The sequence below is a fragment of the Phocoena phocoena genome, chromosome 7, assembly GCF_963924675.1.
Source record: "Phocoena phocoena chromosome 7, mPhoPho1.1, whole genome shotgun sequence".
Taxonomy (NCBI): domain Eukaryota; kingdom Metazoa; phylum Chordata; class Mammalia; order Artiodactyla; family Phocoenidae; genus Phocoena; species Phocoena phocoena.
In genome coordinates, this window is record NC_089225.1 from 114,060,194 (window position 1) to 114,073,691 (window position 13,498).

The 13,498-nt window shown below is 45.4% G+C and overlaps 1 protein-coding gene across 1 annotated transcript in view; it reads right to left on the bottom strand.

Annotated features, from left to right (window-relative positions):
* Positions 1–13,498, bottom strand: part of NDUFA10 (NADH:ubiquinone oxidoreductase subunit A10) — a 48,569-nt gene that overhangs the window by 12,908 nt on the left and 22,163 nt on the right. The window contains exon 9 of the mRNA XM_065880482.1: positions 11,554–11,662. Within this exon, the coding sequence (XP_065736554.1) occupies positions 11,554–11,662 (109 nt within the window). The remainder of the gene's footprint in view (positions 1–11,553; positions 11,663–13,498) is intronic.

Here is a 13,498-nt window from a genome sequence, read left to right on the forward strand (position 1 = left end):
TGGTGGTGCAGTGGTTAAGAATCCAGCTGCCAATGCATGGGACACAGGTTTGAGCCCTGGTCCAGGAGGATCCCACATGCCGCGGAACAACTAAGCCCATGCGCCACAACTACTGAGCCTGCGCTCTAGGGCCCACAAGCCACAACTACAGAGCCCGGGTGCTGCAACTACTGAAGCCCGCACACCTAGAGCCTGTGCTCCACAACAAGAAGCCCACGCACCGCAATGAAGAGTAGCCCCTGCTCACCACAACCAGAGAAAGCCCGTGCGCAGCAACAAAGACCCAATACAGCCATTAATTAATTAATTTTTTAAAGAAAGAAGAAACTGTCATAAATTCCTGTTGCTGGGGTGTTTATGGCCATGAACATATGGAAAATACCACTTGCACCTGCATAAACAATTAGTATCACAAATTTTCTTACCTCCCGTTTGTTCCCCTAGAAACAAAATTGTTCTTCTGATGTAAGCTTCTTGTTGCCCCTCCCTTTCCCTTCTGAAGTTAATCATGTAAGCGTCTAATTTTAGCCATTTACCACCTACTTATTAATTCCCCACATGCATATGAATAAATTTTGGTTTACTTCTTCTGTGTTTAAAGATAAAAAAAACACAAAAGGACGTTGCATGACTTTTTCCAAGAATTGGAAGTGTTGGCCAATAATTTCTAGCCACAAAGTATCAACAAGTTCCGTATCCACTATAAAATATGCATACGATATAATGGCTGTATTACGAGAACACCTCCCTGCTCAGGCTTCCCAAGTGTCTCCATAAGCACAGTGCAAGTGTGCTTCAAGCTTCTTATGAAACCACGAAGTGTGTCTCTGCTGAGTTTACTACCCTTGTTATATTAATCAGGATGATACGGTGGACCCCTGAACAACGTGGGCTGGACTCTGTGGGGCCACTTATCCATGGATACTTTTCGACAGTGAACACTACCGTGCTACCCGGGCCCGGGGTGGCTGAATCCACAGACAGGGGGAACCACAGACCGTGGATACCGAGTCCCGCCTATAAGTTATATGCCCCCACGTTGTTCAAGGGTCAACTGTATAAACTTCTCACGTTGTCAGTGGAGTTTGGCTAAAACATACTTAACACTAAATTTTTTTTTCCCTAGAATATGAGGAACCAGGGAAACTGATTTCTACAGACCACCGCCATAAAAAAGCACCCCATCAACCCCCCCCTTATTCCAGGAAATAAATGGCCACAAAACACCCTCCACTCTAATACTGAACCAGTCCTTCTCTAAAAGAAACAATTCCTTAAAATGTTCCCAAACTGCTGGCTCCCTCCCTGCAGGGAACCAACCGGCGTCTCGGTGTCTCAGAGACACACCAGCCTCCCGGCTGCTCGCCTGGGCGTTTCTAGAAATACGCTCTGCAGCCTGGCCAGGGAACCTTCTCTGAGGAGCAACAAACCTTTCCAGCTACAAACAGCTGCAGAAGACGCTCACAGAAGGGCTTCACTCATTCGTCTTTATCCCTCATAACACGCTTTCTAGAGGGAAATCTGGTAATAACTGTTGCTCATGTCTTCAACACTCAAAAGAAATTCTGTGAATGAAGAAATATAGTCACTCTATTTACATTCTAATTTCAATTTATCATTTTTTAAAATATCAAGCAACTAAATTTCCTTTCAGAAAACAGCATTCCTCTAAACAGTCACACAATTTTTACCCCACAGACCAATATAAAGGCTATGGCAGGCATGGTGACTTCTGGGAAGGGGGAAAGAGCAAACACACAACGGAGAGGCCTGACAGACATACCTCAGCCAGGTGTCAACGTCAACACCAGCAGCGATGTGTCACGTTGATGGTACTTAACCCTGTGGTCTTTCTCCCCCAAACACACACATCCAGGCTAATTTTAAGAAAAACACCAGACAAACTGCAATTGATGGACATTCTATAAGACACCTGACCAGTACTCCTCAAAACTGTCAGAATCACTAAAAACAAGCAAAGTCCGAGAAGTCGTCACAGCCAGGAGGGGCCGATGGAGACGTGCCAATTGAAAGTCACGTGCTGTTCTGCATGGGATCCTGCGACAGAAAAAGGACACTAGGGAGAAAACGATGGAAATCTGAATAAGGTATGGACTTCAGTTAGTAATATGTATCAATATTGTTCAGTACTGGTAACAAATATACCACAAATATAAGACGTTAATATGGGAAACTGGGGTATATGAGAACTCTCCAGTACCTTCATTTCTCTGTAACGCTAAAACCGTTCTAAAAAATGAAGTTATTTTTTAAAAACAGTTAAGCATTTAAAAGTTAGATTTCCCAAATCAGTTAAATATTGATTAAAAATTTCAACATTTCTAAACTTTAAAATTGTAAGCCCAATATAGTATTAATAGATTCCCTTCAATGCTCACAGATTAAAAATAAGACAGAACTTAACAACGATGAAAACCTGCCAAACAGCCTCCCCGTGTCACTGGGTAAAGTGACGAGTATGTCCAGCTCCTGGTGGACTGGTGCAGAGCAAGGCCCCTCCCAAGCCACCAAGAAAAACGGACAACATATGAAAAAACACCTGTGCCGAGACATCAAAGGCAGGGCGGTTCCAAGGCCCCAGGAAAGGAAAGCAAAAAGGACAGCTGCAAGGTGACTGCTTCCCCCCAGGGCCCCGCCCACTCTCACTGGCAGGAGCTTGGGGGCTGAGCCAGCCCTCAGCAGGGAGGGGGCCGTGGGGACAAAACTGCAGGTCAGGACCCACCAAAGAGGAGGGGCTCTAGTAAAAGTGCCCCATCAGGAAGGTCAAACAGGAAATACACCAGACCGCACAAACCTAAGTGCAGCGCCCCCGGCTTGGTTTCTGACAGGCTCGGGAGTCTGCCCTACTAAAACGCGGCCGGAAGACAGCAAGGACAGCGACAGCAGCCTCACGCTAGCTTCACAGCTCTTCCAAAATAACGACTGGCCTTTCAAAAGATACCAGCAAACCAAAACAGACTAAATGTCCCCAAACGGAAAGGATAGACGGAGAGTCAGTTTAAACAGATGGAACAGAGGTCCAAATATTACAGTTACCACATAACTTTGTGATTAACAGGTCAAAGAATTTAGATAACAAAATAATTTCAACAGACAACTCAAAATTATAAAAAAATGGAAATTCTAAAATCAAAAAGGACTACAATTAAAGTTAAAACTTCAAATATAGAAAATACATGTCTAGGAGCAGATTGGGAAGCGCTGAAAGAGTAGTAACTTAGAAGACAGACTGAAGAACATATCTGGGCTGAAGGTCACAGAGAAAACAGAATGAGAGACACAGAAAAGAGGGACACAGCACATGGTGAAACGGTCCAACATGTGGTCAAGTGGAGCCCCAGGAGAGCAGAGAAGACGGGGTGTAGCAACATTGACGAGGTACCAGCAAGACTCTTCTAAAACTGACAATGAACGTCAGCCAAAGAACGTTCTGAGCTACAAGCAAAGCACACACAGAAGCACAGACGCACACACCCCAAGACAGTGCGACTGCTCAGAACCAAGTCAGAAACACCACCTAAAACAAAACAAAACCAAACCTTGCCAGAAACACAGGAAAACGGTCTTCAAAAGAGGTTTGCACCTACATGGGTGGGCAGCAGGACACAGCAGAGGCTGGAGAAACACCAGTGGAAACTGTGGAAGGCAGCAGTGGTAGCAGTGGTGGGAACCTGGTGATACACTGGGGGGACTGATCCAGGAAGGAGACGCACTGACCTGAGGGAAGCCAGGTTTCTCACTATCTGAGAAGGACGTGGCCTGGGGGACAATGAGAACGAGCCTCGTTGCGTCACTCTGGAATTGAAGGTGCTGATGTGAATTCATAGCTGTCAGTATGCTGAGAGACAGAAATGAATATAGATGTATATGGATACAACAGAAATCTGTGAGTCCACAGTGATATAATAAATGAATAAACAGAGCGTTTCTTTATAGTAGAATAGTAACTAATAATGTAGAAGCAATGACAGAATTAGGAGAATTACCTAATCATTAATTTAGCCATGAAAATCAACAGATGCTAACTACTGGGTCAAGGTTGGATGAGAAAATGGATATCTACCTAGTTTCAAAGTACTTCCCCTGAAAATACTTATTAATTACAAGGAGTAAAAGAATAACTTTACAGCAAGGACACTATCTCAGTCAAGTGATCAAAGTTAATAGAAGCAGTGATGGGACAAAGAGGAATCACATGCTACCTGGTAAGATATAATGAGTTCTGTGACCTTCCTACAAAATACACATGAAACCTAAATCCAATCATGGGAAAACATCAAACAAAACCAAATTGAGGGATATTAAAAAGTAACCATCCTGTAATCTTCAGAAGCGCCAAGGTCTTGAATATCAAGGAAAGCCTGAAGAACTGATCAGATTCAAAGATTCTAAAGAGACAAGATAATTAAATGCAGTCCATTATCCTGGATCAGACCTTTTCGCTCTGAAGAACATTCCTGGGACAACTGATTAGCCTTGAACAAGGTCTGTAGATGAGAGGGAGCAATGTATGAATGTTAATTTCCTGATTTTGATAGCTATATTGTGGTCATATAAGAGAACGTCCTTGTTTATAAGAATTACACATTAAAGCAGTGGCTCCCAAACCTTAGTGCATATCAGAATTGGCTGGAAGACTCCTTAAAATAGATTCCTGGGCCCCATCCCCAGAGAATCTCATCCAGTAGGCCTGGGCTGGGGCCTGAGAACTTGCATTCCTCATGAGAGCCCAGGTGATGCTGATATGGGGACCACACTCTGAGAATCTGTGCATTAAGATGTTTGAGGATAATGGGGTATAATGATGACCACTTACAAAGGTTCAGAAGTTATTTTTCTATTCTTGCTATTTTTGTAAGTTTGAAAAATTCCAAAATAAAAACTAGAACAAATTAAAGACCATTTTAAACAATAAGGGTGAGACTTTTTTGTCAGCAAAGCTTCCTCAGTCAGAAGAACTATGATCCTACGTGAAGGTATGGAGACCAGGGAGGGTAAGAGCAGCAGCAGGGCAGCATGGGTCAATCTGCACGAACTGACCACATGAACAATAACCACAGTGTCCCGAGGGCTTAAAATACATGAAGAATTACAATATATGACAAAAACAAACAAAACACAAGAGTCGGGTAAATGGAGTTAGAAGTGTTATGAGGTCCTTACAGTGTTCTGGAACTAGAGAGCTACTAACTTATAACAGAAGTTAATAAATCAAGGATGAATATTGTAATTACCAGGTTAGCCACTAAAAACTATTAAAAGAATGATAACTAGTAAGCAAATAGAGGGGGAAATGGAATAAAAATGTTAAAAAAAAAAACCTCTTAATCCAAAAGAAGGCAAGGAAAAAAGACAACAAATACAAAGAACAGGTAAGAAAAATATAAAACATGTAGTAGGATAAGCTATTTAAACACAAATGTATCAGTAATTACACTAAATGTGAATGGACAAATATTCCCAATATTTAGACTAGACGAAAACTAAAGACATAACTGTTTTCAGGTTGAAAGGTGTCCACTAGAAATACAAAGATACAGAATTAATGAAATTAAAAGATGCAGAAAAAGCAATACCACGCAAATGCTAACCGAAGGGAAGCTGTAGACACTACGTAAGCTTCAAGTAAAGTAACCTTTAAGGTGAGAACCATGACTAAAGTTAACGGGGAAAATTTCATAACACATAAAAGGGTGACTCTATTAGGAATGTAGAGCAAGTCTAAATTTGTGTGTGTCTAATAATACGACCTCAAGATACACACAAAGCAGAACTTGACAGAAATACAGGAGGCAGAAGCCCACACAGAGTGACAGATTTCCAGACGCCTCTCACAGCAAACTGACAGAAGAAGGAAACAAAAATCAGTGAGCATAGAGACAATCTGAAGAATGTGATCAAGAGACTTCCTTTCAATGACGCTGCAAGAACCTTGCACACAACGGGGCAGAGTAGGCCTTCTTCTCAAGGACCGTGAAACATCACCAAAATGACCAATGCTCAGCCGAAAAGTCAGGCTCAGCCACGTTCCAAGAACAGAAATCATAAGACTGTTTCTGACTAGAGTGAAATTAAGCAAGGAATCAGTAACAAAAAGACAATTAGAAAGATTCCAACTGCTTTTAAATGATCCAATATAATTTGAATTCGCACACTGGTCAAAAAAGAAACCAGATTAAAATTAGAAAATATTTTGAATTGAAGGATAATGAAAACATAACATCAAGAATTATGAGATCAGGACTTCCTTGGTGGCACAGTGGTTAAGAATCCGCCTGCCAACGCAGGGGACATGGGTTCGAGTGAGCCCTGGTCCGGGAAGATCCCACATGCCGTGGAGCAACTAAGCCCGTGCGCCGCAACTACTGAGCCTGCACTCTGGGGCCTGCAAGCCACAACTACTGAGCCCACATGCCACAACTACTGAAGCCTGCGCGCCTAGAGCCTGTGCTCCACAACAAAGAGAAGCCACCACCATCAGAAGCCCACGCACTGCAACGAAGAGTAGCCCTGCTCGACGCAACTAGAGAAAGCCCGCGTGCAGCAACGAAGACCCAATGCGGCCAAAAATAAATGAAAATTTTAAAAAATTTTTTAAAAAAGAAAGAATTATGAGATCAAGTTAATTAAGACAAATTTGGAGGGCAATGTGACCAGCTTTACACGCATACATTCAAAAGCAAGACAGGCTGAAAATCAATGATCCACCCACTCATACTAAGAAGACAGAAAAACAGCAAATGAAAAGGAAAAAATAAGGAGCAATAATCAGTGAATTCGAATGTACAACAAACAATACCAAGCAAGAAGCTAGTTCCCTAAATGACAAACTTCTTTCAAGAGTATAGAAGGAAGGGACACACCGGGACCAACAACAGGGATGGAGAAGGGGACAGCAGTCACCATCAGATGTGATCTAATTAAAAACATTAAAAAAGGACACTTTAAACAACTTAGTGAAAGAAATTAGAAAATTAGAAATGAGGGCGATTTCCTCAACAAACACAACTTTCAAACCTAAGAAGTAACAGAATATTGAACATTCCGTATCGATTAAACAAATTTATAATTTAAAATATTTCAACAAAGCTCCATCAGTCAATCCTAAACACTGAAAGAAGCAGTAATAACAATCTTAGGCAAACTCTTCCAGAGAATAAAACGTGAGGGTCCCTCTCAGCTTAGTGTGTGATAGCAGCATGATCCTGCTAATAAATCTGACAAGGATATCACAAGAAAGAAAAATTACCATCCAACATAAACACAGAACTCCTAAACTAAATATGTGAACTAGGTTCAGCTACACGTGAAGAGTTTATAAAGCACACACAAGTGGAACTGATCCAGGAAACCAAGGTTGGCCTCACATTAGAAAATCAATCACTATAATTTTTATGACCATATTAACATAAAGAAGAGGAAAATCACCCGTGACAGACAAGTGTGATAAAACTCAACACCCGTACTCGATAGAAGGTCCTCGGAAACTACTAATAAAATGGAACTTCCCCAACCTGATAAAGAGTATCTACACCTAACCCAGAGCAAACATGATATTTGGTGAATTATTGAAAACTTTCTCCACGAGATCAGAAACAAGAGAAGGACGACCACTGTTACAATTCTATCCAACCATGAACTAGAGACACACCCAGTGTATTAAGGCAAGGAAGAAACACAGGTATAAAGATTAGAAAGAAACAAAACTGTCTTTATTTGCTGGCATGGATTTTCCTTTTTATATGGGACTTTCAAATGCCCATTTTCCACACAGATTTAATTTTTGAAACTTGTAGTGTTTCCCGTAATTGTCGTGACGATGGCCTGGGCTGTTGGTTTGTTGGAATTTATTTGCTCTGAGAAGTGTCTCCTCCCAGCAGTGAGCAGGGCCACCTGGGGCCCTCACCCACTCCACGAGGGACAACGTCGGTGCAACTGGGCCTCCTCCACGACACGTCAGGCCACTCCGTCCCCAGGAGCCCTGCTGGACCTCCTGAGCCCCTCATCTGCCCACCCATGCTTGACCACAGTGCACGCCCCCCCTACCTGGCTACCATGAGGGTCCTGCCTGTTCTGGGTACCATTCAACTTCTCTGGGGTCATTTGGCTCAATCCTCCTTGCTTACAGAGATAGAGATAAACACAACCTGTTTATAAAGAGACATACATTAACAGAAAAGACGAAATTCCTACGAACAGTCTCCCACTTGTAAAGATAACTGATGAAGTAATAAACACACAAAAGCATAAGCTCCCTGAAGACAGTGACTTGGGCCCCCTGCTGTCCCCCGCCCCTCTGAACCTCGTGCTCCCCTTCTCTCCTCACTGCAAAGCCATCTCAACCAGGACCACAGTCACACAACAGTCATACGCTGACAACTTCCAGACTCCAAACCCATTACAGGCAGACCTTGGAAGCAGGTTCAGGTCCAAACAACACAATAAAGCAAGTCACGTGAATTTCTGGCTTCCCAGCACGTATAAAAGTTATGTTTATGTTATACTGTAGTCTATTAGGTGTGCAGTGGCATTATGTCTGAAAAAACCACTGTGCATGCCTTAAGGCAAACCTTCAATCGGTGAGAAACACAGTATCCACACAGTGCAATGAAAAGAGGGCGACCACCCACTCAGCACCTCCTCTGGGGAATAACGAGCATCTCGAACTTGCCATGGCCAATGAAAAATTCTTGATCTTTCCTGGAAACCTGTACCTCTGCGCCTTCCCAAAGTCTGCGGGTTCCAACTCCAGAGCTCTAGTTCCTGAGGCCAGAAACCTAGAAATCAGCTTCCTTTTCTCACTTCCCAATACAAAAGTTCAATAGCCTCTGTCGGGTCTATCCACGACCTGAGCACTGTCCAAAACGCCTACAAGGACCACCCTGGTCCCAGCTGACATACCTCCCAGTCCGTATGCCGTTACCAGCCTCCTGGCTAATCTCCCTGCTTCTGCCTGCGCCCCTACTTAATCAGAAACCAGAACATTCCCACTACCAAGTGCATCACACAAAGCCGCCTTCTTCCCCGTATCCTGCACAGGACAAGCCAGAGCCCTCACACCAGCCCGGGGGGCCTCCACCACCTCTTACTGCTTGTCCCAGCCCGCCCTCCCTCCCTCCCCCTCCACGCTCCAGCCACAGTGGCCTCCTGCCTGTGTCTCTGATGTCCCAGACACGCGGAGCTGCGCCACTGCCTCGGTTCTCCTCCCCGTGTGGCCACCTCCCCCAGCACACCCACCCCCTCCCCTCGCCCCTGCAGCCTCTGCTCACCCATCAGCTTCTGGGTGAGGCCTTCCTGGACCACGACCGGACTTCAAATCCAACTCCCCTAGCCCACAACAGCTGGCCCTGCCCTCCTCTGGGAATTTAATTTTCTCCACAGCACTTGCCACCGTCACTTAACGAATTCTTTGCTTCACCTTCTGTTTATTTTCTGTTTCCTCCCACTCGGATGTAAGTGCCTGGGAGGTCGGGGATTCTTCTCCGGGTCACGCGCTGCTTTGTTCCCAGGGCCTAGGACAGGTCTGGCACCTAGTACACACTCAATAAATATTTAGTGGAATAAATAACTGAACTAATGAACAAATGGAGCAAATGCATGAAAGAACAAGATGAAAGCGCCTGATGCCTGAAGAACCTGAAGTGAGCAGAGGCGGCTACTCAGGTCATCCGAGGGCACCTTGCCCATCAGGTCACAGCTGCATACCAAGTGCACTGCCGCTTACATTAAAAAATGCAATGCCTTTTTTTATTACATAAATTCATTTTAAAAGGAAACTCTGTATCAGCAATACAAGTGAAAAGCCAGTACCACACAACACAAACAGCAAGCATAAGAAAAACCACCGAAACAAAGGCACGTCCCTAAATCCCACTCACACGTGGGTGACTGCACAATCTCTGAACCCACTGCCCGTTGCTTCCTTGTTTAAAAGTGAGGTCACAGAACGTTACAGAGGCGTTAAAGACACATTATCAGTAAATCACTACTCTGGTGTAATCAGAAAAATTTACAAGTTAAAAGGGCAATTTATTTGTTTCAAAACTCTCTGTGCACCACCTCCAAGCCCCCAGGGCCCCGTATATGGACTAACGGACACCACCAGTGAGACCACGGGCGCTCGCAGGGCTGTGATGAGGGAGGGGACTCTGCAGGGGCCAGGGCACCCACCCTGCAGGACCGAATTCATCAGAGGTCACGGAAGGGCTGCAGGCATGGGACAGACTCTGCCGCTTTGGCATTTCAGCTCAGGCACTCCTGCACCGCAGAGGAGGGCTGCAGGGAGAGACCCGACGTGGAGGAGGCCAGAGAGGAAGCTGCAGGACAAATTTAAGTAGGACGGTGGAGGCCGGCACAAGGTAGCAGCCCTGATGACAGGACACAGCCGCCTGTAAGATGGCCTCATCAAGGCCGGGTGGGTCATTACATGTAGGGTGGGGACAGCGACGGGGTGGGTCTCCCGGCCTCGGCAGGAGCGGCATCGAGGCACCAGCGGCCGAGAGGAGCCAGCTCGGCCTCTGGCCTGCCAGCTCCCCTCAAAAAGAGAAAGAGACACCACGTACGCACTCACATCCCCACAAACATCAGGAAGAAAGAAACGTGCCAAAACACTAACTGTAGGTCCCTCCGAGTGACACCTTTACAGTTTTACGTACTTCCCCGAATGTCTACATTTAATACCACGACTTCCAAGGCCACCAAAAGAACTTACGTAAAAGAAAAGGCCAAGTATCTCAGGTAAGAAAGAGAGCAACGGGGTACCCCTGGACATTCGATCGGCGCAGGTGCAAGCAACGTGCTAGGCATCGAATCAGAGAATCACAGTCGCGCACAAATGTCTAACCCAGATTTCAACTCGCCTCAGTACCGACTGCTCAGCTTCAAGTCCTGACCCAAGTACAGTCATTTCACACCTTTGCCTATAGCCAAACACAGCCACCACTGACGCGGACACGGGTCACGTTCTCACTACCCCGCTGACGCCACGATTCTCAGAGGAGGTGCTCACTCACCGGCCAGGTTCCGAGGCGGAACTTACAGTGTTCTCTAAGTTCACCATTCACCATGCTGAAGACAGGTAATTCACTAAAAAGCTACGGAAATTAGAAAGACGACCAACAAACACTCGGCCCCGCCCAGCTCCCGCCTCACTCCTGCCCCTCGCCCTCCCGAGGGCTCCCAGGGCTCCCGTCCAACCGAGCGCCTTCTGCACAAACACACACCTTCCCTCCTTCCGGAGGATGCACCGTGAAGAGGAAGGCGACGCCAGAGTGAAATCTGACATGAAAGGACGTAGAGGAAAGCTGAGGAAGAGAGAAGGTTCTGACGTCAAGACAACACGCTGACCCGGAAGGCTGCCCGCGGCACACACGGCCCAGAGGGGCCCTGCCGCGTCAATACACTGATGACGGGGGAAAGGAGAATTACTGCAGTGAAAACGGAGCTCTCTCACTAAAACAAACAAACAGAAAGCATTCTTCAGAGAAGTGACTTTGTGCCAGTCGTCTGAGACCCGGCACTCGAGGGCCTCACCTCCATGAACTCGTGGAAGACCCGGTCACTCTGGTGAGAGCCGATGGTGACCTCTGGGAGATAGACAGGAATGGTTGTATAATTCAGCACCTCCAACTTGTTCTGAACCCTAGAAGATAAGGCAGATATAGTCACACTAAATATCAAAGTAAATACAATAAAATAAGCTATCAGGCTGATTTTTTCAACATCCCTGTTAAAAAATTCATCCATGCGTTCCGAAGCAGTCATCTCAGAAGCCGAACTTTCCCCCAAAGACCATCTGGGCTGTGGGAGCTGCTCTTCTGAAACCACTTCCACAGCCAGAGACAGGGTCTTTCAAGAGTCTCATGGCCACAGGTGACTCCCTTTGGGGACAGACACAGTTTTGAAAAATAAAAAAGGAGCCGCAGTGTGTTTTAAACATAGGACTACCAGGAATACAGAGCTAAACACAAACACCACATGTCACAGTGCCGCGCGCGTGGTCTGCTCTCATGAACAATGTGCACATTTAATGACTCTTGGGGGAAAGAGAGATGAGCAACTCCCCTGCATCTCCCCCCCACCCCCGCGCCACCGCCCCGCGCCATGCCCACGCCGCCTGGGGGACCGATTCCAGGGACGGAAGCTGACGAGGCCTTCGTGGAACCGCAGGGCGGGGCTGGGGAGAACTGCCCCGCAGGACGGCCTGCTGCACCCCTGCTTATAAACGTCTCCTCCCCTGCTTTTCTCGGCACCGAGAAACACACATGAGAGGACACACTCCTTGCCTGACCATTTTCTTTTGAATGCTAAAATATTTATACTTTGTTATAACTTGCTTATTTTAAATTAAATTCAGTCTGAATATAACCACTATACTTGAAGATAAAAAGCATTTTGAGTGCTTTTAGGAAAAAATGTTAAAATAAAGTTTCCTTTCTTAAGGGCTCAAAACAAAGAAAATGATTCTTTTCAATGGCCCCTTTCCCATTAATGACTTAGTTTCTGTCTGTAATGGCCCAAACGGAAGCTCTTTTCAATGGATCTGGCTCTCAGACGCTTTGTGAGGACAAGCCGGCCTGTCCCCTGCACCCTGGGCAGACCCAGCCGCAGGCAGAACCGCCTGGTCCCAGCCCAGCCCAGGTGACGCTCGGCCCCTCTCCCATAGAGGACCACGGAGCACTGAGAACCTGTGACAGGCTGAATGTGACTGAACAGGAGGCACAGGCACATCCCAGGGTCACCGTAAACACTGTGTCTGTGCCACTCGTATGACAACTAGTAATCCAATAACCTAACATCACGCCAAGCAAACCCTGCTGCGACATCTTGCATATGGCTATAACGTACACGCTCAAACATGAGAAGTTTTTCTCAGTTTTAACCGTAAGTTGGTTATAGAATACCTTTCGTCAGCAGGTATCAATAAAGTACATATTTATTTTTAACACAAATAGAATTATTCTAGACTTATTACAGCAAGGATCATTTTTAAAGTGATCTCACCATAAACAACTTCAACTAAAAATGAAGTTTATATTTTTAAATGTTAATAAATATCAAAGTGGGGTATGATTTGATTTTCTCTGTGGTTTGAAAAACCTAACACAACCCTGAAGAACTGGAAAGAACAGATGGGCCTAGGGTCTTGTGTGGAATACACAGAGCAACGGCGCCATCTATGCTTAAGTTGGCAGAATTACAGTTTACACACAACCCCCCTTTCAAAATGGGTGTATCTTTGAACAAATATCTTTAAACTGCCTTTGGAGATTAAAAAAATAATCTACAGTGACTGTTCTCCCACTTACTCAAACTTGGATAAACTGCTCCTTCACTTTCTGACTACCAGCTTAAACGATGACCAAGAAGAGCCCGTGTGTCCTGTCTCCAGTAAACCCCAAATCTCAGCCTCCAAAAACTACAGACACATTCCAGATTGAAGATAAGCGAGGAACGAAGACAACAGGAAGCCTTTTAT